Genomic DNA, 23,941 nt, shown 5'->3' with positions numbered 1-23,941 from the left:
TATACAGGCAATTATTAATATCTTTAAATGCCTTCATGCATCACATATAAATATTTATATTTCTTTATAAATCTATCGTTACTAGGTGTTAAATAAATATATAGATAACAATTCAGTATATTTTTTAACTGTACATCAAAAGGAATTGCTTCAATACTGTAAGTTTCTGATATCTTACCTGCTCATATATCTTTATAAATATATAAAAAAATATATTCAGCTAATATTGTAGAAAATTAGATTCACGGAATTATATGTACGAATGAAGACAATTTGACCATAAATTTCTCACCTAGCTCAAATAGATTTTATATAAGCTTGAATCTTGCAATATCATGATCGCTTAATAAAAACGACACATGAATATCAAGAATTGGCAATAGATTCTAGATCGCTTTAATATATTGATAAATATCTATTGAATATTATGCAATTATAGGCATAAAATGCTCATTTGTACTATCTGTGTATCAGTTTGTTAAATGAATCTTTAATGAATTAAGTGGATTATTTAGAAGATGAATAAAACGATCTAAGAATCTAACTGTAAAAAGAATTTAAAATATTTGTCCAAGTATTGTGCTAATAAAACTTGTTACAATTCAAGGGGTACATCCCCGTAACTAACCTCCTGTAACAAATCCTGAGCAGCAATGGCTTTCAAAACATTCTTCTTGCTAGTTTCTTGAATTTCACCACCGACAAGTAATTCGTCTAAGATAAAGTATGCCTTCTCAAAGTTGAAAATTATATCCAACTCGCATACCTAATAATATTATCATCATTGCAATCAATCTGGTAAACAAAGAAAATGCTAAAAATACTTATGAACTTACAATTTTAAATTATACTTACACTGCCGAAATATTTATCCAACAATTCAACATATCGATGTATAATTTCCAAAGTGAGTAGTTCATTGTCATTTTGCTCAATTGCGCAACAAAAATATAAACTTGCATATCTATAAGCATAAATATGGAATTTTATAAGCAAATTTAATAAAATATAAAGTAAAAAAATTTTTACAGCTGTATTACTTGGCAGAACATAGGCTAGTACTTATAGTGTCTGTTCTTTTTAACTGAATTGACTGCAATACTTTAAGAAATACACCAAAGCATGAACATCTCATACATATACTTCAGCTTATATAAATTTCTTGAACTAGTGCTGCTAGTTCGACTAAAAAGAACAGACCAATTGTCTAATCTTATATTTAAGAGCATCTTAAATTCATTTTTAAATGCTCTACAATAAGTAAAACGATTTGTACAGTATCTGAAGATAGACTAAAAACGATTTTAAATAAGATCTGATTGTAAATACCGCGCACAAAGATTGAGGTATATATATTGCTTGTCAATGACATACCTTTTGTAGACAACTTTGACATCTTTCCATTCTAAGAAACTCGACATTTTTGGCTTACGTGCGAGTATCGTAGTTATTAATTCACGTGTGATTTTCTTCTTCAATTTATCCGGATGCGCGACATACCATTTTTGTAAACGAAGTTTTCCCTGACGGCTGAACAATAACATAAATTGCATCTGCAAACAAACGGCAATTATCGATGAATTGCGACGTACCACATATCTCCGTGCACAGAAAAAACGATAATATACGACTTACCATATTGTTGCTTTTGACTTTATTATTTCTTGTCTTTCACAATTGGCACTACGTGTAATTAGGTGATAAACAATGGCACTCGTATCAATTGTGCACAGATCAAACTAACCGAACTGGACCTAACGGCATATGCATAAACGATCACATCGACATGTTGGATCTACGAGAGAGATAATTGGATGAAGCATACGAGTGAGGAAGATATGAAAAATGAATACGATAATGGCTCCGGCAGACCGACGCGACACACGATGCGTAATAACCAATGAACGTATAGCTCTCCGGAACAGTACACTCATTGGATATCATGCATCTCGTGTCGCATCACGCTGGTCTCTATTGGAATCATAAAGCCGGGTCTACAATAGTTGCGTTCGGTTTTGCAAGTTGGAGACATTTCTGGTTGCTCCAGGAAAGTTGTTTTATTGGTTAGATACCATCTTATTATAAAATTATCTTGAGATAATCTTAAAAGTAAATCTACGTCTCCGATTTGCGAAACCAAATGCAGGTAATAAAGACCTTTCACACATGGGTTGTCGTAGGCAGTTAGGGAGAATTCATACCTTGACAGAAAAGCAGCAGCCAACCAGAACTGGCGCTGGTAGTAAGCAGTAGATAAAGCAGAAACTATCGACTACCAGCACGAGTTCTGATTGGCTGCTGCTTTTCTTTCAAGGTGTAAATCCTTCTAAACTAAAACTAAAATTACTAGGCTACACTTTCCGTTGTCGTCATATTTTTAGGATGTATGGCTCATTTTATTGGCTACGAAGTATCAATCATCTATGAATTTCTGTCTAATGTTTTGAAATATAAATAACTACATTTCTTTGCTAAAGTAGCAAAAACTTTTCAAATTTGACCTTTTAATGGCATAATTAAAGAGATATTCGACAAAATATTTTTATTAGAAATATCTTGAGTTCAACAAAAATACATTTGTTCTTGAAAGATTAAAATTCACTTTAATCTTTTTAGCACTTAAATATATTATTTTCTTGCCTGTCTACTATTGACAATAGCAGCGTTCAGCAGACCGTTTATTTTACAACTGTTGGAAGTTTTTTGAGCTAAGATTGAATTATTCTTGTAAATCTAAAGGAGTAATCCAATCTCAGTACAAAGAAATCTTAGCAATTATAAAAACAACGTTCTACTGAACGCGGCCAATGGAAACGTGTTGACAATAATATGAAAACTATTTTAACTTTAATTTTCTTAAATATAAACTTGAGTAACTATTTAATATATGGTACTGGAACTTCTCGATATAACATGTAACTTAGGTAGCTTTAAAGAAATCTTCCGAGCTAGTTGTGTAAATATGTCCTTCGCAAGAGAGAAAATCTAATATCTCATCCAAGCGAGATATGACGTGTTTAGGCAACTTTGTTATAATGTCACGTTTCTCAATACCACAATCAGAATCATGCGCGGATCGAACGATTTCAAGAACCGTCATTTGTTCGGGCGACATGCCACTCATTGTGTTATCAAATGTTAACGCATTGGGTTCAGCGGCGGATTCTCCCACAGACTTGTTGCAGTTCAACATAAAATGTATCACTTCCATAAAGTGGCATGTCAGATGATTCAGATTTTGCAGGGGATATATACGCAAAATTAATACGTGCCGTTGATTATTTTGGTCGCGTATCAGCCCATGAACTCGCACATACGTGTCGATTTGTATGTCTTCCACAGCATTCTTATCTGCTTCCAACCACATCATAGCTGTGAGAATACCTGTTACAACAGCGTGAACATGATATTGTTATACAATAATAACAATAGCTTAAAGAAACATAAGTATTTCAAGGACACCTAATTTTGGTGCAATACGTTCACAAATATATAACTCAGGTTTACTCGAGAAATAATATACTAATTTATCGAGGCCACGTCAATTTCATTACACAGTGTCGTCGAAATGATTCGTGCGAAATAAGCACCTGTATCATCCTGGATGTGGTAAGAGATCTTCGTTGTCTCTTGCTCGATATGACGCACGATCCCGACGAATTTCAAGGTGTTTATGGTTTTACCACCAATCTGCAAGTCTCCCGTCGTCGAGGTTATATGTTTTATCAGCACCGGAACGATATTCCTGTCGTTGCTCTGTGCTCCCTTTTTCCCGCCACCGCCGGCCTGCGTGCCGCTCACACTCTCATCGAGAAAGCCGCCTCCGAAACCAGCGGAGCTTTCATTCCACATGTTTGCAGATGATGTGCAAACTCTCTGATGATCACCGGAATCCGTATACGTGCGAAACAAACGCTAAATGCTGAAAGGCCGATTTTTCGCCCGACGGCCAGATGACAGTTGAAAGCATCAAGAAGTTATGCGGCGCGAGGGTTTAGGTTGGGTCGGAAAAGTTTCAAGGTTAGGTTTGGTTGAAATTCAAATCGCGCACTTGCGAGCTGCGTTCTCTTTGGGCGTTCACGCGCTGCAAACGCGTCATTCTACCTTTTTTTTGGCATGCAACGAACAAAGATAGAACAACGCTTGTAGCGCCCAAAGAGAACGCAACCGTGATCGTGCCGCTCTTATCTAACGTCGTGTTTTATTTACACGTCAAAATTACTCTTGGTGTTCAATAGCACAATTTGGAAAACGATAAATGTTGAGAAAGAAGAAAGACTATATATATATATATATATATATATACACGTTACGTTAGCTTGTACCAACATTCCGTTACTACTGCCGAAATTTGTGGACACAGCTTAACGATTGGTGAAACAAAAAGAAAAATACGAAACGGGAACTTCTTGTATAATGTATTTGTACACGAGCATGTGATGTTAAATTCGAGTACCGGTGCCGTTGATGAATGGAATTTTAAGAGCAGGATTGTACCTGTTTGATACGAAGGTCCCCGTTTAAATTTAGCGGGAAGGACACCATACTGACTCGTTCGGCCACGAAAGGCGCTTCGTTTCAATATCCTCGTCGATGAGACGGCAGATTGTCCGACTTGCATCCCAGGAGTCGAAGGAAGTCGGCGGATTGTCCGAATCCCTGGTTTGTTGATTTTAAGTTACCATAAAAAGTATCATGGCGTCTAGGAGCCATGTGGACAACACGGTGAATGAGCGCCGTTTGCGGCCGATTTACGGTACGTATAGCCACGTCCGACGGCGACCGGGGCTGAAATCCGTCGCGTCCACCTCCGTCGAGTCTCACGGGCCGTATCCGCGAAACCGGCAACTAGGTTATGTAACGGCACTCGGTGAAGCATCCCCGTTTTTCAGACTGGTTGGACAATGGGAACAATAAGAAGGCCCTCCAGGAGGCGGACAAGGTGCTTAGGAAACAACCGGGTAATCAGTGCGCCAGGGTGCTCAAGGCTCTGGCCTTGTTGCGGCTGGGCAAGCAGGATGAGTGCCAAGTTATCATGGACAAAGTACAGTCTGAGATACCCTGTGAGGATTCTACTCTACAGGCGATGAGTATTTGCTACAGAGAGACACTTCAGCGTAAGTTTTTTTTTTTTTTTCAGCCGGTGTCTCAGAGTATTGACTTGATTAATTCAAGTTTCGGCTTCTCTGAACTCAATTCTCTGACGAAATAAAATGTATATGTAATAAGATTAATATTTATGATATGTTAAGATTATATCCATACACGTAGTGAGTTGTTGTGACTGTTCTACCGTGCCAACTTCGTTGAATTTATTCATGTGTAGCTGACAAAATTAGCGAGGTTTATGAAGCTGCTGCAAAAGCCGATCCACATAACGAGGAGCTCCTGACGCATCTTTTCATGTCGTACGTTCGCCTTGGTGATTATAAGAAACAGCAACAAACTGCCCTGGCCTTGTATAAAGTAAAACCTAAGAATCCATATTATTTTTGGGCTGTTATGAGTATAGTGATGCAAGCTACTCATTCAGATGAAAAGCTAGCAAAAGGAGTTACACTGCCTTTGGCGGAAAGAATGGTTTGTACACTGATTCTTACATATAATTTTGTATAATTTTGCGTATAATTATGTTCTTGCTATTATTAGCCACTAATTACTGTTATATATGACATATATCGCACGTGTTTGTAAAGTCATAAGATTAGTTAGTTTTATGTATCGAGGTGTGGAGGTAACTAATCATTTGATTTCTATGAGTACATCAGGTCCTAAAGTTAGTAAAGGAAGGCAAGATGGAAGCGGAGCAAGAAGTGCAGCTTTACCTGATGATTTTAGAACTACAAGACAAACACGAAGAGATATTAAATGTATTGTCTAGTCCCTTAGCTTCGTATCTTTCATATGTGCCACAACGAAGGGCCACACTTTTATTGAAGTTGGAACGTTTTCCCGAAGCTGCTGAAGCATACCAAGAACTTATAAGGAAAAAGTGAGAACCGAATCCAATTGATATTCTCTCGATGTTTACAGTACGTAAAGAAGACTCGTTTATTCTACGCACAATTACAATTACCCGTTTATCATATACAGCACTGACAATTGGGCATTTTATCAAAATTACCTTTCGATGGCCTTAAAGTTTCAACAACCGACGGAATGCTTGGATTTTTTTAACGATATTATTAACATGTCCGAGAACAAGATCCGCGCGCCGTACTTGGCACGCTTGGAATTACTGAAACGTACCTGTACTGGCGAAGATGATGCGCAGTACAGTTTGCAATCTGTGAATCTTATGCACCAACATTTTTCACAATTTGGAGAAAAAGGCTGTGTAGTTAGTGACTTGCAATTATATCTAAATATACTCACACCCAAGGGCAAAATGGAGTTATTGGAAAGGGTAAGGAAAAAACGGTAAAACCTGAATACGTATACATTCTTGAAATGTGCATGTACGATCGCATTAGCATCTCCTCTAGTATCTTTGTTATGTCAAATGCACGTTCATACGATTCCTATATGTTTGCGATATTCGTAGATTGAGAAAGATGTTGGCGTCGCGCCAGACAAGTTTCCCACCACCGTACAGCAGATCCAAAGGCACATCCACTTGGAGCAGTTGCGACGTATCTGCGGTTTCCACCATCCTCCTTTGGCGGACAGAAATAAACAGGAGGAACTGATAAAGCGGCTGTGTGATCTGTATGAGAAGGCCAACGAGCTATGCCCGGTGCAGGAAAGATTGCCGACCGACTTTTGCCCGGCGGATTCGTACATTCTATTAGCTTCGCATCTGCTGCATCAATTATGGGTTGACACTAATGACTCGTCTTTCCTTTACAGGTAATGATCGCTGATAATATAGTTGAAAGTACACACACACACACAGTTTCTACAATGATGAATTTGCAGGGCGATATCGTTGTTGGAACGTTGCCTCCTGTCGAGTCCTGCAAATTTTCATGTAAAAATTCTGCTCGTGCGGATATACTTGGAGGTCGGTTTGGTGGTAGCGGCCGACCGTGCGTTCACGTTGCTCGACGTCAAGCACCTGCAGCTAGACTCGCTGGGTCACCTCCACGTGCCTCTTCTCGCGCCTCTCGGCGACTTGACGCTGGCCTCGACGACTCTTGATCATACAGCGAAGTTTTTCATAGCCAATTACAAGGATGTACGTAACCTTAGGCTCAACGGATTAACTCTTTGTGGTTAATAATATGTCGAATTTGCCGGCATTCGCGTTCCTTTCCAGTCGGTTCTATAAAAGCAACTTTTTATTCGTCGATTTTCATACGGGCATATCAAATAACTGTATGTTGTTATATCAATTAAATGTTGAAATATTAAAATGTAAATGCAAACCACGCGATATTGTCGCGAGATAAATGAATCTCCATGGTTGGGAAACGGAAAAGTCGAAAACAATTCGGACCGCAAGGAGTTAAGCGCAAGGATGAGAAGAGCTCGAGACTAATTCATGCGTTATTTTTCTTTTTTGTTTTAGAGTGCGGATCACTTAACGTTTGCGTACAAATACGGGAGTTTTGTAAAGATACAGGAATTTGTGGAGTTGAGAGAACGCCTAGAAAATTCGTTTCACTTCGCTACGACGACTGTAGATAAAATGCTGCTCGATTTGTGTTGGTGCGACAGTACTTCCTCCTTCTTTTCTAATTTGAATAGTATGCACATACAACCTAATAAAGATTCGGTTAGATGGGATTCTCTGCGGGACAATCGTAATTTGGAGGTAAACATTTTTGCGAGTCGCGAAATATAAATCCGGCGAAAATAATGCGAGGCCGATCATTCGATCAGACATGATAAATTCCATAAATTATGGGATTGAATAGGTTGTTTATGGGTGGGAGCCGTGTAACCAGAGCGAGGGGGATCCAAGAATGCGGGAGGAGACACGGTTATCCATGCTGAGACTGCTCGGGGCGAGGAGTCTCATGTTGCGCATCTTGGTAGCGAGTGCCGAGCCGGACTCTTCTATCCTGTTCTCTCAATTATCCGCCGAGCTTAAGCAATTAGACGACGAGCATATTCCGCACATTCTGCAAAAATTCGATGCGGATGGCAAGCAGAACAGGCCGTGCAATATCCTGGTCCCGCTGGATGCCGTGGAAAGATTACGAGAGGCTCATTATTCTGAGCAGTTGAGGACCGTAGCACGTCTTGCTAAGTCGCTGTCTCACTCACCGTGCCCTGATTCGGATTGCATACAGATGCTGCGGCGCTCATCTTGCTTGCAGACGTTACCCATTCCCGAACGGGACACGCCGGTATCCTTCATGAACTTCTTACTCAGAGCCACAACTTGTGGCGAATCTTTAGCAATCATTAGCGCCATATGCAGCAGTGCGTGTGCGATGCAGTCGAAACCACGTACTAGGCAAAAGAAGAATAAAAAGAAATGCAATAAAAATATCGAATCTGACGTGATAGATGAGACTAACGAATCTAAGGTAATTACTTCTCCTATTGTTTCTTAAAAAATCTAATACAAGCGCGAAAAGGGGGGAGTTTATTTTGACAATCGTTTCATATACACTGAATTAAGTATGATGATGAACGTCGTAATGAATTATCACGATTCATTTTATTGCAGACTTGGAGAGAAGTAGCTACATTATTATCGGAGAGAATCCGAGATTTAGACGCGGTTTTAACAGAATTCGAAAAGTACGAGCTGCACACAGGACTGGACGAGAATGACGATGTGTGCGCCAACATCGCGAAGCGCGGCCAAGCGAGTCTCCGACAAAGTTCCAGAGCCCTCAAATCTCGTGCCCAGCTCACGTTAAGGTTTCTAAGTAACTTGAAGAGCTAAAACCACTCGACAATATTTGTACAAAGAGGATCTATCCGTCTACTTAATAATTTTCAAGAACTATTCAAGGATGATTCTGTACATAATTCTTAGTCCTAATCAATTATAAATATTGTATGAATGGTTTAATGCCGATTGAGAGATACCTCTGAGACTATCTTCATTTGTGAAAAGTATCGCGCGATCATTACATCACACTGTACACTGGCGTCATCTGACCCGCGTTCACAATTAACACATTGAGTGCCGCGCCGGATTCGAGTGTGAATTCCACCCGGGGTCCGAATCATCCGGCCGCCACGCGTGGTCGTATATGCAGAGTCCAATTTATACATTGCCAGCCGCACGAGTTGTACCCGATTAGGTAAGACTTGGTGAAATTACTTCCAATTAGGTAAATAAAATCTTCACTCCTGCAAACGGACGAGTCCCGCGGAAACTTAAGCGTCATCCAAATACGGAGGTGACACTCAACGTGTTAATAATAGAAATGTCATACTCTTGAAAATGAGGCTTGTGACAGCTGTATAAGTTCAAACAATCGTAGAGCTCGCTCTCGCAGCTTCTTACGCCTAAAGGTGTTTGAAGGTACGCGACTGTCTCTGATTGATTTAAAGATGGCTTTATCTATTTTTAGTTGTGCTTCTTTCATCTCTCTTTTTACCATTATGGAAGTAACATTACACAAGACACTTTAGGTAAAACCTGTTTCGCGTCCAGGTTCGTCCATTCATATGATGAATGGATCATACTTTCTACATGCATTCTATTTGCATAGGACGTGTAAGAAAGTTATTTTTAAAAATAACACATATTTTTATTACATCTTGTAATGTTATATACAATATTATGATATACAACACAATTTTGTAATATTATATATAATATTATAATACACATACACACACATACATAAAGATATTCATTTGCATTCATCGTTACTATCGAAGAAATGTGAAATTGATGAAGTATCCGGATGAACATAATCGTTGAAAAAATAGAAACGATAAATTGCAAATTTTTACATACCATTATGCGCTCTTTTATATCATTAAACTATTTTTTTTTTTTCCTTTTTTGAGCATATTTTGATTGTATTAGAGGTACCAAAATACAATGTCATTTTGTGAGAAATGAAGTTCAGGATTATTTGTTTTGCCTAAAGAACATTATGCATACACACAAGCATATAAGCACAAGTACACACGAGATGTGTTGTAATAAAAATAATTTTATTTACAAAAAACGTTTTTGTACATATCATACCCAACGCTGTCGCATATACACATACATAGTCGAGTTATATTACTTAAAATTGATCTACATTAATAGTTTAATAACATTAATAGTTATCATCTAAAAACCCTCTTACTTTTCTTACGTATACTGATTATCCTGTAGATACAGGATACCTTGACAATATTATTACATCCTTATATCAGCTCAGGACTCGTGACTGTGACATACAATTACACATAAATTACGATTGGTATGGGCGTTTCCGCAAACAAAAATGCGGAGGTCTCGACGATCCGATCACTGTTGACTTACACTTCGTCTTACGTTTTACGAGAATTCTATCACGGCGGATGAAGTACACGTTAAATAGCAACTGGCAGACAATCCAACGTCTTGTTGCGCGACAGTGACGTCTATTGACTTGTAATATGCACACGGGAGGAACAGATTACAGGCCCAATCTTCCAGGAGTGTTGCGATACGGAGCGGGGGTGCCGGGCTCTCTGATGCCGGGCGTCAGGATCTCCTTCTTCCGGACCGAGGCTTGCTCGCGCTCGAGCTGTTCTTGGGCGCGCGCCTTCATCTCCTCTTCGGCCTCCTTCATCTGATGCTCCATCTCGTGCAAGTGCTGCATCGCTTGCCGCCGCTTGGCGCGGCCGCTTCGGCCGGTCTCCTTCACGCTGAAGAACATGGGGCCCAGCTCGGCCAACCAGTGGCCATCGACCGCGGTGACGCACTGCATGTACTCCTTGGCCGTCATCACAAGCTCGTGATAGACTACGTAGTCGGGCGTGAAGCCCATGCCGAAGAGAGCCGAGGTCGGATGGAGGTGGCACGGCATCCCGGTGCGACAATTGACGTACTCGCCGATACCCTTGAGACGTGCCGCTTGGTGGAAGTACGCCGAGCAGATGCACTTCCGCACGACGTCCCAGTCGGTGCCGCAGCTGACCACGTCCATCTTCTGCTGCTTCAGGATCTCCTCGAGCTGCGACCGCACCTCTCGCACCTTGCGCATCGCCTTCGCGTGGATGAAGTGGTCGTTGCACCAGGAACTCGAATACCCGTTCGCCTTCCACTGGTTGTACACGTTCAGGTAGGTCAGATGATCGGACTCAGGCACCTGGAACTTTTCACGCGCCGAATCCGAGTCCTCTTCGCGGCCCTTCGGCCGATAGAAGATCGACGGTACCGAGAGCATGGAGACTATGATGAGGATGTCGGCGGTACAGCCGAGCTGGGAAGCGACTATGAGCATTTGACATTGCGGCGGGTCCAACGGGAACTCCGCCATCTGCCGGCCGAGAGGAGTCAAGCGGCCGGTGTGGTCGAGCGCGCCCAAAATCCACAACTGGTACAGGGAATTGAGGATGTTGTCCTGCGGCGGCGGGTCCATGAAGTGGAACGCCAATAGATCTTGGACTCCCAGGGACTTCAGCAGCAGCACCGTGTTAGCCAAGTTCGTACGTTGTATCTCCGGCACTCCGGTCAGCAGTAACTCGTCCAGATATTGTCTTCGCGTGTACAGCCGGTAGCACTGACCGGGACCGGTACGACCCGCTCTACCGGATCTCTGATCGGCGTTAGCTCTTGATACAGGGTACACCTGCAAAGCGTCCATACCTATCCGCGGATTGTACACTTTCAACTTGCAGTATCCCGAGTCGACGACGAAGACGATTCCGTCAACCGTCAGGGACGTTTCCGCGATGTTGGTCGCCACGACGCACTTGCGAAGGCCACCTTCGGAGCGCTGGAAGATCTTCGCCTGCAGGTCCGACGGTAATTGCGAGTAAATCGGCAGTATCGAGAGAGGCGGTGCCGACTCGATCTCGGCCAAACGTTCTTTCAGGGCCTCGCAGGTGACTTCGATGTCCTCCTGACCGGGCATGAAGACCAGCACGTCGCCGCTCTTGGGTTGCAGGTGGATCTGCAAGACCTGCTTCACAGCCGCGTCCACGTAATCGTCGACCGGGTTCTTCGCGTGCAACACCTCCACGGGGAACGTGCGCCCGGGTATCTGGAACGTCGCGGCGTTGCCGAAGAAAGCGGAGAACTTGCTGCAGTCCATCGTCGCGGAAGTCACGATCAGCTTGAGATCGTGTCGCCTGGCAACGACCTGCGAAAGTTTCTAATTAGACATCGAGTTTTCCTACATGCCTTATTGCACGTTTATTAAATCGCACGTTATGTATATATTTATTATATGTTATGAGAATATGAATAAATAATATATATTATATATTTGGAGTTGGGAGAAAGTTGATGCGTTTTAATTGCACAAGTCACCCACCTTCTCAGTAACGATCTGACGATAGTGCTGTCTTCCTTCGTCAGCAACGATACAATAATGCAATTGCATTTTTTGAATAACAATGACTAATATGATCTTTTTACTTTTATTTTTATCAGTCACTTTTATCGCTCTCTACTTTGCATGTATAAAATATATCTACAGCGATGTGTACGACAAATAAGGAGTTCTTAAGGAAGTTTTTAAAACTTGAAAAAAGATTTGATAACGAAAATTTTAACTTTTCCCAAATAAAAAAATAAATAAAAACGGTAACGAGTTATTCGTCAAAATAAAAATGAAATGGTAACGATAACGAGTTACTTTTTCCAATGAGTAACGATCAACGGAAGCCAAGTTACTTGAGAAAAAGATCACACTCCCTCCCTGATATCAAGTCGAAGAGCCCTCAGAAATGTTTCAGAACATGAATCCATTGACAGTACCTCTCTAAGGAGACCGAACAACACGTCCGTAGAAAGCGACCGTTCATGAGCCTCGTCCATTATAATTACACTGTAACGGTCCAGATCTCCTTCCCTCAAACTCTCTCGCAGCAAAATACCATCGGTCATATACTTGATCACCGTCTGCAAGAAGGAACAAAGTCAACGTCACACGTGTACATACAAAGAAGGAAATCTACAACAATTGTACATCCCGAAGGAAAAAAGCCGACCCCGTTGAAAGCACTCACATCTTTGGAAGTACAGTCCTCGAAACGTATCGCATATCCGACCTTGTCGCCTAGGGCAGTGGCCATCTCGTCGGACACTCTCTTCGCGACGGACATGGCGGCGACTCTCCTCGGCTGGGTGCAACCGATTATACCGTTGCGACTGTAACCGTCCTCGTGAAGATACTGCGTCAACTGCGTGGTCTTGCCGCTACCGGTCTCGCCGACAATCACGACGACGCTGTTCTCCCGGATGACGTTCAGCAGTTCTTGACGCACCGCGAACACCGGCAGGCTCCTTCTCTGATGCTGGATGGACCTGTGTTTCGCCTCTCCCGTCACCTCGCCGGCTCCTATGTGCCGGGCGTACTTCTGCCCGGCCTTGAAGTCCGTCTCCTGTCCCGCGAGTTCCTTGTCGTCCTTGCGCCGGTCGTGCACGCCCATGATGTTGCCGATGTGCGTGCCAGCCAGCTCCCAATGCTTCTTCTGCGCCCTACGTCGCTCCTTCTGCTCGCGGTACGCCCGCACCAATGCCGAGCCTTTCCTCGCTACCAGGGCCATGTCGGAGGTGGGGTCGCGCACAGGCACGACCGGCTCCGGCTGCTTCGTGAACACGATCCGCCCGTCGAGGAACGGCGGCACCACGTTGTGCACCAGCAAGTGCACCCTCGCCTCCCCCTCGTCGTCGGGGTCGTCGTCGTGCTCCAGGGAGCTCACGACACCCGACGTTAGCATACGGTTGCGCTCCCACAGCTCGTTGTCCTTGTTTATCTGCCGTTGCTGCGCCGAGACGCGCTTCTGCCTCCTCGCTTCCAGCTCCATCTCCTTCTTCCGCGTGTACTCCTCGGACACGTTGGCGAACGCGTTGTTCTCCCCGTCGTCCAACGCGTACCACTCCCTGTCCAGCCTCTGCTGCTCCTCCTCCCACATTTCCTTCTCCTCCCCGTCTATCATCGGCGTGGCGCCGGAATTCTTCGGGTCCTTGTTCCAAGGATTGTACTTGTAGGAGGGAGTGAACTCGCTCCTGACGCTGTCGCGGCCCTCCCGGTTGCCGTAGATGTTCGGAGTCGGGTGGTCCCAGCTCGAGCGTTTCGGCTCCTCGTCCTCGTCGTCGTCCCAGTTGCTCTTGGAGGTAGGATCCTTCGTACGGAATTTCGGTGTCTGCGGCTCATCCCTGAATCTGAGCGGAGTCTGCCTCACGCTGTCTCTGCTTCTGCTCTCCCTGTCCCGCCGTCTGTCGCGATCTCTCTCGCGGTCTCGGTGAGAATTCCTCGAACTCCGGTCGTCGTTCAGTCTCTGACGCTTGAGCCGAGACTCCAGTTGTCGTTGCGCCTCGTAATTCACACCGCCTGTGTGGGTGGGAGTTTCTTCCTTGTAAGACCGATACCTTCGGTCCTTACCTTCGGACTTAGATTTCGAGCTGGTGGGTTCCTGCGATTGCTCCCTCCTCTTACGCTCCGCGAGCTTGTCGAGGCCTAACACAGACGTTTCCGGTTTCTTGAAAGTGTGGTCCGAAGCTTTCTTACGGATGACCAGACCTCCGGTTTGGCTCGTATCGGTCCCTTCTAATCGGTACAAGCTCGGGTCATTCATTTTCCCCTCCTGATATGTTTATACAGCTGAAACCTGTCGAGATATTGTTACTTTCTCAAAGTAGATGTTAGTGTTAAGTAAGTCGAATATACTATTAATATACGTTGTATCTTGTTGACGAGGTTAGGAAGAAACAAGTAGACTACGTATAAAAATTTCATGTAATCCGACGATTATTATGAATAAAAAGTTGTATCTTTAGAACATTACGTTAATCTAATGTTTTCTAATATATATGAATACATTAATTCATATCAATATACAACATACCACGAGATCGTCAACAAATCAACAGACGTTGGACATCAACAAAGTGACATTGTATTTTAAAATTACAAATCTTTTCACTGAACAACTTTCAACAAAGTAGTGGAAGCACATTCGGGTCTTGAACAATTTACAAGCGATACACATTTACGATACTATTGCAAGATATATTTGCATAGTCTTGCACAGTCAACAAAATAACTCTTGTGCTAACGCCCCAAAAAATCACAAAGTGACTGATGTCACGTAGCGTTGTCGAACTAGTCTCTTTCTGCGCATCTGCAGCAAAAAATGCGCATGCTCAAAGGAAGAATCATCTAAGCACACGGCGGGTTACTTGCGCGCCATCTCGAGATTTCAGCAGAACAGGTAACGACGTGACCGGTAAGTAGGATTGTCCTGATTGATATGTGTAAAACATACAGATAGAACTCTCACAATTTTCTTTCAGTTCGTTGTGCTTTAGCTTTAAGGATTAATAATATAATGCGACTGATATAATAAATTTCTACACACACACATACACGCAGTTATAAACGATTAAAAGTTGTAACACTTCTACCTCGATGGGTTTCGCCACGCATTTCGCGTCTAATTGAAAAATGTGTATTTCCTGAGAATTATTAATAACGCAAATTTTCCTATGGGATACGTTGTGAAATTCAGCGAGATGAAAGCTTCAATTATTTGTAACCTCGCATTATCCGAACGCGGATTAACTGAACGCATTAACTGAACGCGATCAGGTGTGTTTTCAAACGCGCCAAAGAGGAATCGTTTAAACTGTTCGGTAAACAATAAGTGTGCGCATGTGCGAGTTTAGTTTAACGCTCGCCGTGATTAATGGAGTCTAAACCGAAGACTCTCCGCGATTTTCGCGTTTTATACTCGCAACGAACATTAATTAAGTTGACGAGGATGATTGACGTAGTGTTCCTGCATCTGATGTGGCCAGATTTGACTGTGTGAGTACTTGTCGAGTGCGGTATCGATCACGATTGATGAACTTAGGATCGTTCGTCGAGGGTAAGTTCGTTTTGGACTCTTTCGTATTCCAAGCGTCCTTTCAGTACGAAGACCAAAACGAACTTCGCTTAAGTCATTAGAGCCTTTCCAGAGCAGCATATATTGGTTAGCTAATTATTGCTCAGTATTTGGTTAACATTAATTAGCCAACTAATGCGTGCTGCTCAAGTTCACACATACGTTGCCATAACCGTGAAAATAAGACGTAAAATTTTAGCTATAATCCTATTCTGATAGGTTAAGAACGTAAGTTGCATATTACACTAATTTACGGTTATTTATTGATTTTTCAGGAAAGTTAAAGGAAAGCGTCCAGACATTTTTGTAAATATGTCGAGCCGATCATGAGTGTTATTTATATTATTTCTACGTATCCGTCATATATACACCAATCAAAACACAGTTCCCTCCAGCAAACAATCCAGCACGAAAACAAGCATCGTGTGCTATTGGTTTTCTCCCTACTCCACAGGGTTACTACTTCTAATGTAGAAGGTCTTTTAAAATGTAGTCCACATTTATTACGACAAAATGGCGAAATACTGCTCAGGTAAAATGGATACTGAATTGCTATAGAAAGATTTGGTTAATTGTTGCATTAAGATCACATGTATTTGTAGTAATAATGTGATATATTTTGGCACTCGAATATATGTAGTTCTAAAAAAAGTTAACGATCATATATATAGAATAGAGAAAGAAAAAGATGGTAGTATAGAAGACAGATAAAAAGAATGAAATTTTGAAAATTGTTGTCTGAAAATTTCAGCATCGTCTTTTATTTTATATTCTGTAACTTTTAGAGAAAATGTTGAAAAAGCAAACGAATATTTCACATTCTTTTCTTTTGATTTATTGACATTAAAATTTCTCCAAAAATGTATCTTATGGAAATTATTGTTATATTGTGATGAACAGTGGAACATTAACTGAGTATATGTCACTATTAATATATTATCTATGGGTGTACTGATTTAACCGGTCACTTCCGTGTATGAGAGCCTCCTGCGGCAATTTTTAGCCATGAAAATGTTTTTCATTGATTTCATAGCGAGACCAGTAGTGCTGTGATTCATCAATTTGTCCCAAACATTTATATACTTTTGATGATCTTTCGACTTTTTCACAGACATATCAAGGCTCTCTTTGTTCTCGTCGCATATTTCTCTGTTCGTCAATGTTACAGACCTGTTTGTCCTCAGTATTTTGTCTTTATGATATTTCCTCCAGCAACGCTCAAAATTCATAAAAACATCTTTCCAGATGCACAGTTCCTCCACTAGAATAACATTTAATTATAGTTATAAATTTAATTATATCTAATTATTTAATATAACATCTAAAACAACATTTTATCATAATTACTTAACACAAGACATTCATATATCACAAGTTTGAATGATCAAATTATATTGTTTAAATATAGCATAATATAGTGACTTTGTGTAACAATAATAGAAATATCTATAAATGTTTAATTGCATTTAAATGCATCTTTTTTTATATCTGTACCATATATAAATAATGTTATAAATATAAAGAATCCTGCAGGCATATTTGCGTTAGGTAATACTGTGTATGCTAATTCGAAAAGAGTTGGTCCTTCATTAAAAGCCATTTCCTCGATAGTGTTGACAAGCCATGGTAAATACAAATATGGAATGTCATATGCGTCTCCTATTGTCAGCATTACCGTCGATATGAACGCCACGAGCACGTTTGTCACCATTATCTTGATTCGCAGATCTGTAGTAAATAGCAAGTAATTTTTCTCCGCACATTATCGGTACTCAAGCGTTAACAAATCAAATGTGAAGCTGAGGTTCGATTACTGTAATTTCGGCGTAATAAATTGTTATAGACGGCAAATCTCATCGGAGAAGACGAACGTAACGAGCCGCGCGAACCGGCTTCTAAAGCGATCGAGCTTAAACAATTAGTTACGAAACACATTAAGCCTAGATATAGCATCTTGGCCTAAAAGAGATACAAAAAACGGGATCGAATGAGATTTCATTGAACAAATAATTGCAATTATTTTTTTAGCATTTTAATTCTTTGAACTGTACTCTTCAAAAGTGGTACCTTGGATTTCTTTACATTGTGATCATCGTCTTTAATATTTGTATCGGAGCTCGATGTTCCCGTGTCGAGGATCATTGTGAAAATCTGGAACTTTCCGTTTAAATTTCCTAGGAATTTTCTCAATTTACTGTTATTTTGTCTTACTTGCGGTGTAACGTTAGCGATATTAAATTGGTTATAATTTATGATACACGTGACACCCACATAATTCATCGGAAAATTTAACGACGTGAATAAAAGACGGGACAAATGATGATTAACATACAATATCCAACTTCAGTCGCTTACATGTTTCGCTTTTGCCTCCGTATCCTGGAAATAATCTAAGAAATAGAATAAAGAAGATAATCTAAGAATATAATACAAATAATCAGAATATAATAAAAAATAATCTAAGAATATAATAATCTAAGAAATAGAATAGCCTGGAATTTTTCGAAAATTTGTTTCCATCACGGAAAGCCGAGGAATTTTCATGAAATTTTAGCAAACCTTAGTAAATTCTTTTTTATTGACTTTGATAATTCTCTAATTTTACTTGAAATTTTGAATAAATGCCCCTGAAAGATCAGGAAATTCTCAGAAAACTTTTTCACAACATTTAAACGTAGAATTATCCTAAATTATGTTACACACATTTACACATAAACATACACACATATACACAAGACAAAAGCCATGACATAAATATGCGAACGACCTCTCATAATTCCTGTCCCTGCGCGAATACATCTCCAGCCGTTTAAAATCTCGGTAACGTCGCCGCAAAGGAGACGATCGGCATCGTGTGCGGCCCGAAGATCCGCTCATTGTTTGTCTAATGCATATTGACTATTAACAGCAGATCCGTTTGCCTTATAGGTCACGCCGCGGCCACGTCACGTCCTTATTCGCTAAGCAGTCTCATCGCTCCCGATCATCTTCGGCCGGCGTCCATATTCGGCGGTCTCACCCACGGACAATGCCAGTCGCATTCATAAAAGCGTCCACCTGTTTGGTGAGTAGAACGCATTAAATACCGTAGACATAAAGCGAAAGGACATCATCGACTTTCAGCGCATGTCACCTTGCGGTGGAAGAGCGCGCCGCGCTCTTTTCATTTTTCGCCTGCGGTTCTTTTCATACAAACCGAATTCATCGGAAACTCACTTATTCAAACGACTCGAAACCCATTAATGCGCTGAACATTTTAAATACGCGATTCTTATACACCAAGCGAAGTTATCAGACATTGTTGGGGGGAAGCACGGAAATAAAACGATGATCGATAATCGTTGCACCATTTACGCCGGCTCGTTTTCCTCGATGCGACAGAATCTTTCTATCGGCATTTCCATCCTCCCGTTATCTTTACACTGAAAAAAAAGTAATAAATATTTGAGACTATAATCATGCATTGAACGAATTACAGCCAGAAAAATCATTTTTGCAGCTAATGATATTGTAATGCTAATGATAATAACTTTATACGTACATATCGTTAATATTAATTCCTTGTTGGAACGACGAAAATGTAGTTAGTGCGAAAAGGTAACTTTCTATCCTGTTGAAAATTTTCAGGCATGTTTCCTTGGGAAATCTATCGGAATCTATACAGGAAATTCAAAATCCATTTATAGAAATCCACATGGATTGTTACCTGAGACCTAGGTTTTCGGTCCCAAGGGCAACCAAAATCCCAGTGGCAACCATTGAACAGGGGATGCGATATGGGTTTCCTACATGGGTTCCTACCTGATTTTTCTCAACAGGTTAGCGAATAGAAGAAGCACAGAGGAACACCTAAGAAAGCTACAGAGGAAAACAGAAACTGTAGAGATCAAAGCAGTATTCGCGAACTCGTTATTGTTTCCTGAAATCGGAACCACGCGTGAGAAAATGAACAATCGTCTCCCTAACGAGCAATTGTCCCGATTTCGCTAATCACCAGTCGCCGTGTATATCATTAGTTAATAATCAGGCTTTTAGATTTCTAATTGTAAAAAACCCCGGGACTTATGAGAGAGTCAACGCAGGCTCTCTCATGATGGTTGCGAGCAATCATTCGTCGCGTATCTCCGCTGGAAAATCCGAGTTAAGTTCCGAGATAAGTTTCGAGGTAGCGCGAGCAATCGCGGGCGCACACGAGGAGACTTAGGGCGTGCCGGAGATTACGATCGATCCGCTCTTTAAATTCTTAGCGAAAGCTGCCCTCGATACCGCCGACGCGCAGATTCTCGTCTGACATCCCGGTCGTTTCGGCGTCACACACACATACACACGCGCGCGCGCGCCTGCACACGCTCACTCTCCGGTAACGCTTGCGTATGTGTGTACGTACGTACTTACCCCAGGCAGAGGCGATGCGTACACGCACTTCGGCCGATACGTACCGCGCGTACACGCACAGCTACGACACGCGAGGACGTGTACGGGGACACGACGAGTACGTGTCCTGCGAGTGAGAGGTGATCGAGGGATAGATGCAGAACCGTGTGGCTCTCTGCTTCCGCATGGACGGACAATCGCCTTTTGACGTGCGCAGCGGCGTCGCTAGTCACTTTCGCACCCCAAACATGACCGTCTTCTTCTTCTTCCTTCTCTTCTTCTTCTTCGTCTCGTATTCACTTCGAGTTACCGTGAAAAGAAACTCCGCAAGCATAACTTCCACGACGATTTACTCACGAAAATTTTTCCGCCAGAGTCAAGTGGAAGTTACATCTTCATTTTGTCACACTTTGCATGACACTCGGAGTACCTCGGTTTTCGCTACCACCATTTCTACCGTTTCGTCTCGTTGTTTCTTCGATTATTTTCCTACTATCCCTCGTTACTTACCATCTCTCCCCTGTATTATCTTTTACTACTTTTATCATTTTCATAATTGATCCCTGTAATTGACCAATTTACTATTTTCATATCGATATTATTATTTTTATTATTTTTATCCGCGTCCATTGTCTTCATCGTCACGTAAACTTGCGTCGGGGAATATCGTTGTCCGAGCGTTTCTCCTTTCCTTCTTTTTTTTTTCTTCTTTTTTTCGATCATTTATTACGGCACTGCTCGTTCGTGCGTGTGCGTGTGCGCCGGCCATCGAAGAAAGCTCCTCCGCGCTTGAGTAACGCTACGGGACTCTCGGTGGGTCTCTCCTCTCGGCTCTGGATGACCGCGGCCGATCGCCGCTCGCATGAGCATTCGAATCACGCCGCTGGAGCGAGCACGTAACAATTTCTGTTCTTGGGATTGGAGCCACCGGATCGTCGATCCTTTCGTTCCTCACTTCGACTTCGCGGCGCGCATTCGCGCCGGAACCATTCGGGCTTCTCTCAGCCCTTCAAGCGCACACATATTCGGTCGAAAACATGTTCAGTGCACGGAGTCTCCAGGGGTCTCGTTCGATGAAACATCCTGCATAAATTGTTACATCGGATTCGAGAGTTTCGTGTTGTCGACTTACGTTTCCTGAAAAAGGTTTCACGGGTAAAAATAATTAAAATTACCACAGACCATTTTCTGGTCTTTAACGACGGATACCACATTCGCAGTATGCGGCACCATTCTGCGTCACTCATATTTTAAATTCTGACCTGTAGATGTATCTTCATTCGTTGATATTGAACTTTCGCATGCATGCTCGCAGTTTTGCCGAAGCTGAAAGAATGTTAGTTTTGTCGTGATTGCTCATTTTCAGGAGATCGTACAATTAAGAGGTACATACGAGAAGTTGCGACAAAATTTCGCAAAAATTACATCCGTTTCTACCTTATATTCTGCACGAGAAACGGGTCAACGAATTTATTACGAGCCGGCAGGTCACTCTGGGTTCGAATTATGCAGCGAATGCGACGGGTTAAACTCATAGTTAGTGCCGATCGCGGGAGAATCCGGCGGATCGATTCTCTCGTCGGGCCTCTCCACGTCAGCCGCGAAACTTCGCGAAACTTGCGAATGAGCGATCTTCGAAATCGCGTGTCTCAACGCCGTCGTATCGCCGATAGCGAAGCCGAAGTCGGCAGCTTTGAAGCCGAAGCTGCTCGGTTTTGCAGGTCAACGTGTTTCAGATTTTGATCGGTGATGACCGGTACGTTTCGACACTCGAATCGCCGGCTGATCATGGTGCAAGATTTAAGTCTTGATTCACCGGCGGGGGCCGGAGAGGGGGAGGGGGGAGGAGGGCCCGATTGATAGGCGCATCAGGCACACGCTGAATTCTTATGCTAATGCGAGAAAGGAGCCGAGAAGACAATACATCCACACGCGAACCTCCCGAGGCATCTGTATACACCCTGCGTCCCGTATTCTGTATTCCGTCAAGTGAATTAATACAATCACGAGGACCGCCGGGTGATTTTAGATGCGGTGAGATCGTGATCGCCGCGCGATCGGTGCTTTATTGAGCTTTCTCATTGGGAAAGGCAGATCGCGGCTGTCGGCGGCGGCGGCACGGCTCGGCTCGAGGAAAACGCAACTCCGCGCAACTCGTAACGGGTCCAGAATTTACTTTTAGCCGGTGAGAACACGCGGGCAAACTCGAATCGGTCATTTTAAAAGGAGGACGCGACGAGAGAGATTTTTTCCTCTTTTGCACTATAGTATTAGCGATAATAATTATATATACATATCGCTGCTATTACTTTTTTGCTAGAATATAATAGAAAAATATGTTTAACACCGAGAACATGACAGCCATTTTAATGGAATCAATCGCTTTTTTCTTTTAGTGTAGTATTTTTCTTTCCGAGTTTTTTTTTTACTAAAATTGCAAAAAAGTGCTGATCGACGCAGGAATCTTGGTTGGAATTTAGCTGAAAACTTTTCACGGACTGCTGACGGGACATTAACGGTATGATTTCCACGATAGAGCTCGTTTTCGTAGAAGCATCGATTCACGCCCTTTTGTTTCTGGAACAATTGTAGACTCTGTTAAATACTATTGTTTGTGGCCACTGTGTGATTCAAAGGATGACTTCACGCAAAATGGCATTTTTAATCTCCTTTTCCACTGTTCCGTGTTCAATCGGTCTGCTTCCATCAGCTCGAGAAAGAAAAACATTCAAGATATGTTTCGACGAATTTGGAATTATTTCGATAAATAAAGCTGCCGACAATTTAAATACCCACGAAGAATCGCTTTCTAACGTTATTTGCGTTTCTAACATCTTTGCAATATAACGCTCTAACGTGTAAAAAATAGGTCAATGAGTCGAATTAAAGACTGCCGGTGAATCCGTTTAAACTAATGCACATGAATATGCAAAAAAAACAGTTGCGTATACGTTTCTTTTACGTGATCGATTTATTGAATCGCTTGCTAGGAAAGTATAAAGCTGTCTCTTGTCTCCTTTCCCCTTCTCCCGCGACGGCTTTGCAGTGCATGATATACATGGATCTTACTTCCGGTTCAAACTTGAACATTACGGTATTGGCGACTTCCGTCAATCACGGGGAACATATTGAGTTATGAGCCGTCGAGACTTCCAAATTGCGATTGAACTGTCAATGAGAAAATTAATTTCAAAACGTGTGTCACGAGAAACTATATAAAGATCAAAAGTTAAATTTGATAAAGTCTATAACATTAATCAACACTTTATATTTTTTCCTTTCACATATGTGAAACTTTTTCAATTTTACCAAATTTTCCGCTAATACAGGCTATCGCTGGAATTTATCTCACTATAAAGGACATAACGAATTTACAACAGCAGACTTCAGGATATAAATAGCATGTGTGAATCGGCGGGATAATAAGTTAAGGCTGAACGTCGGCGTGTTCCTTGGCAAAATTCTATAGTAATTTTTACCATGAAAATTCTCTCCGTGCATTAATCGGCTTTGGTTTTATATAAGTTTCTGGCTAACGGCTGCCTATCCTTTGCTAGATCATGGACCCAGCTGCGCGCACGTAATGCGTACCGGGAAAATTAACCACGATTAG

General features: G+C 42.0%; 4 protein-coding genes across 6 annotated transcripts in view; 1 reads left to right on the top strand and 3 right to left on the bottom strand.

Annotated features, from left to right (window-relative positions):
* Positions 1–1,844, bottom strand: part of LOC106746286 (AP-1 complex subunit sigma-2) — a 10,497-nt gene extending 8,653 nt beyond the window's left edge. Inside the window, exons 1-4 of one of the 2 annotated variants that reach the window (XM_014622705.1) lie at positions 1,636–1,844; positions 1,375–1,553; positions 856–964; positions 629–766 (exon numbers count right to left, since the gene is read on the bottom strand). In XM_014622705.1, the coding sequence (XP_014478191.1) occupies positions 629–766; positions 856–964; positions 1,375–1,553; positions 1,636–1,638 (429 nt within the window). In that variant the 5' untranslated portion in view covers positions 1,639–1,844. The remainder of the gene's footprint in view (positions 1–628; positions 767–855; positions 965–1,374; positions 1,554–1,635) is intronic. The other variant, XM_014622704.1, reaches the window with a different exon arrangement.
* A 694-nt stretch (positions 1,845–2,538) lies between these two features.
* On the bottom strand, positions 2,539–4,009 carry LOC106746359 (replication protein A 32 kDa subunit). Its single transcript, XM_014622903.1, has 2 exons — positions 3,591–4,009; positions 2,539–3,384 (listed from the first exon to the last, which is right to left on the bottom strand). The coding sequence occupies exons 1-2, from the start codon at positions 3,850–3,852 to the stop codon at positions 2,921–2,923; spliced, it is 726 nt and encodes a 241-aa protein (XP_014478389.1). The 5' UTR covers positions 3,853–4,009; the 3' UTR covers positions 2,539–2,920.
* A 161-nt stretch (positions 4,010–4,170) lies between these two features.
* On the top strand, positions 4,171–9,812 carry LOC106746358 (N-alpha-acetyltransferase 25, NatB auxiliary subunit). Of its 2 annotated transcripts, XM_014622900.1 has the most exons (10): positions 4,171–4,756; positions 4,893–5,117; positions 5,327–5,580; positions 5,769–5,992; positions 6,094–6,406; positions 6,545–6,849; positions 6,919–7,177; positions 7,511–7,756; positions 7,860–8,477; positions 8,621–9,812. In XM_014622900.1, the coding sequence occupies exons 1-10, from the start codon at positions 4,696–4,698 to the stop codon at positions 8,840–8,842; spliced, it is 2,727 nt and encodes a 908-aa protein (XP_014478386.1). In that variant the 5' UTR covers positions 4,171–4,695; the 3' UTR covers positions 8,843–9,812. The 2 variants fall into 2 exon arrangements, with proteins under 2 accessions (XP_014478386.1, XP_014478388.1); XM_014622902.1 differs by lacking the exons at positions 4,171–4,756; positions 4,893–5,117 and having other exon boundaries at positions 5,381–5,408; positions 5,513–5,580.
* An 89-nt stretch (positions 9,813–9,901) lies between these two features.
* LOC106746357 (pre-mRNA-splicing factor ATP-dependent RNA helicase PRP16) lies at positions 9,902–15,150 on the bottom strand. The gene is made up of 4 exons (XM_014622899.1): positions 14,914–15,150; positions 13,072–14,676; positions 12,821–12,964; positions 9,902–12,200 (listed from the first exon to the last, which is right to left on the bottom strand). The coding sequence occupies exons 2-4, from the start codon at positions 14,641–14,643 to the stop codon at positions 10,530–10,532; spliced, it is 3,387 nt and encodes a 1,128-aa protein (XP_014478385.1). The 5' UTR covers positions 14,644–14,676; positions 14,914–15,150; the 3' UTR covers positions 9,902–10,529.
* Positions 15,151–23,941: the final 8,791 nt, after the last annotated feature.

Source organism: Dinoponera quadriceps, unplaced genomic scaffold, assembly GCF_001313825.1.
Source record: "Dinoponera quadriceps isolate SergipeBrazil2010 unplaced genomic scaffold, ASM131382v1 scaffold566, whole genome shotgun sequence".
NCBI lineage: Eukaryota > Metazoa > Arthropoda > Insecta > Hymenoptera > Formicidae > Dinoponera > Dinoponera quadriceps.
Note: the sequence above shows the minus strand (reverse complement) of the source record. Positions and strands in the feature narration are given on the sequence as shown.

Coding starts and splice junctions, on each gene's coding strand:
- LOC106746358 (XM_014622900.1), top strand. CDS start 4,696: ATGGCGTCTAGGAGCCATGTGGACAACACGGTGAATGAGCGCCGTTTG. Junction 4,757..4,892: donor CCGTTTGCGGCCGATTTACG/GTACGTATAGCC, acceptor CCCGTTTTTCAG/ACTGGTTGGACAATGGGAAC. Junction 8,478..8,620: donor ATGAGACTAACGAATCTAAG/GTAATTACTTCT, acceptor ATTTTATTGCAG/ACTTGGAGAGAAGTAGCTAC.
- LOC106746359 (XM_014622903.1), bottom strand. CDS start 3,852: ATGTGGAATGAAAGCTCCGCTGGTTTCGGAGGCGGCTTTCTCGATGAG. Junction 3,385..3,590: donor CCACATCCAGGATGATACAG/GTGCTTATTTCG, acceptor CTGTTGTAACAG/GTATTCTCACAGCTATGATG.
- LOC106746357 (XM_014622899.1), bottom strand. CDS start 14,643: ATGAATGACCCGAGCTTGTACCGATTAGAAGGGACCGATACGAGCCAA. Junction 12,965..13,071: donor AGGACTGTACTTCCAAAGAT/GTGAGTGCTTTC, acceptor TCCTTCTTGCAG/ACGGTGATCAAGTATATGAC. Junction 12,201..12,820: donor TGTTCGGTCTCCTTAGAGAG/GTACTGTCAATG, acceptor AAACTTTCGCAG/GTCGTTGCCAGGCGACACGA.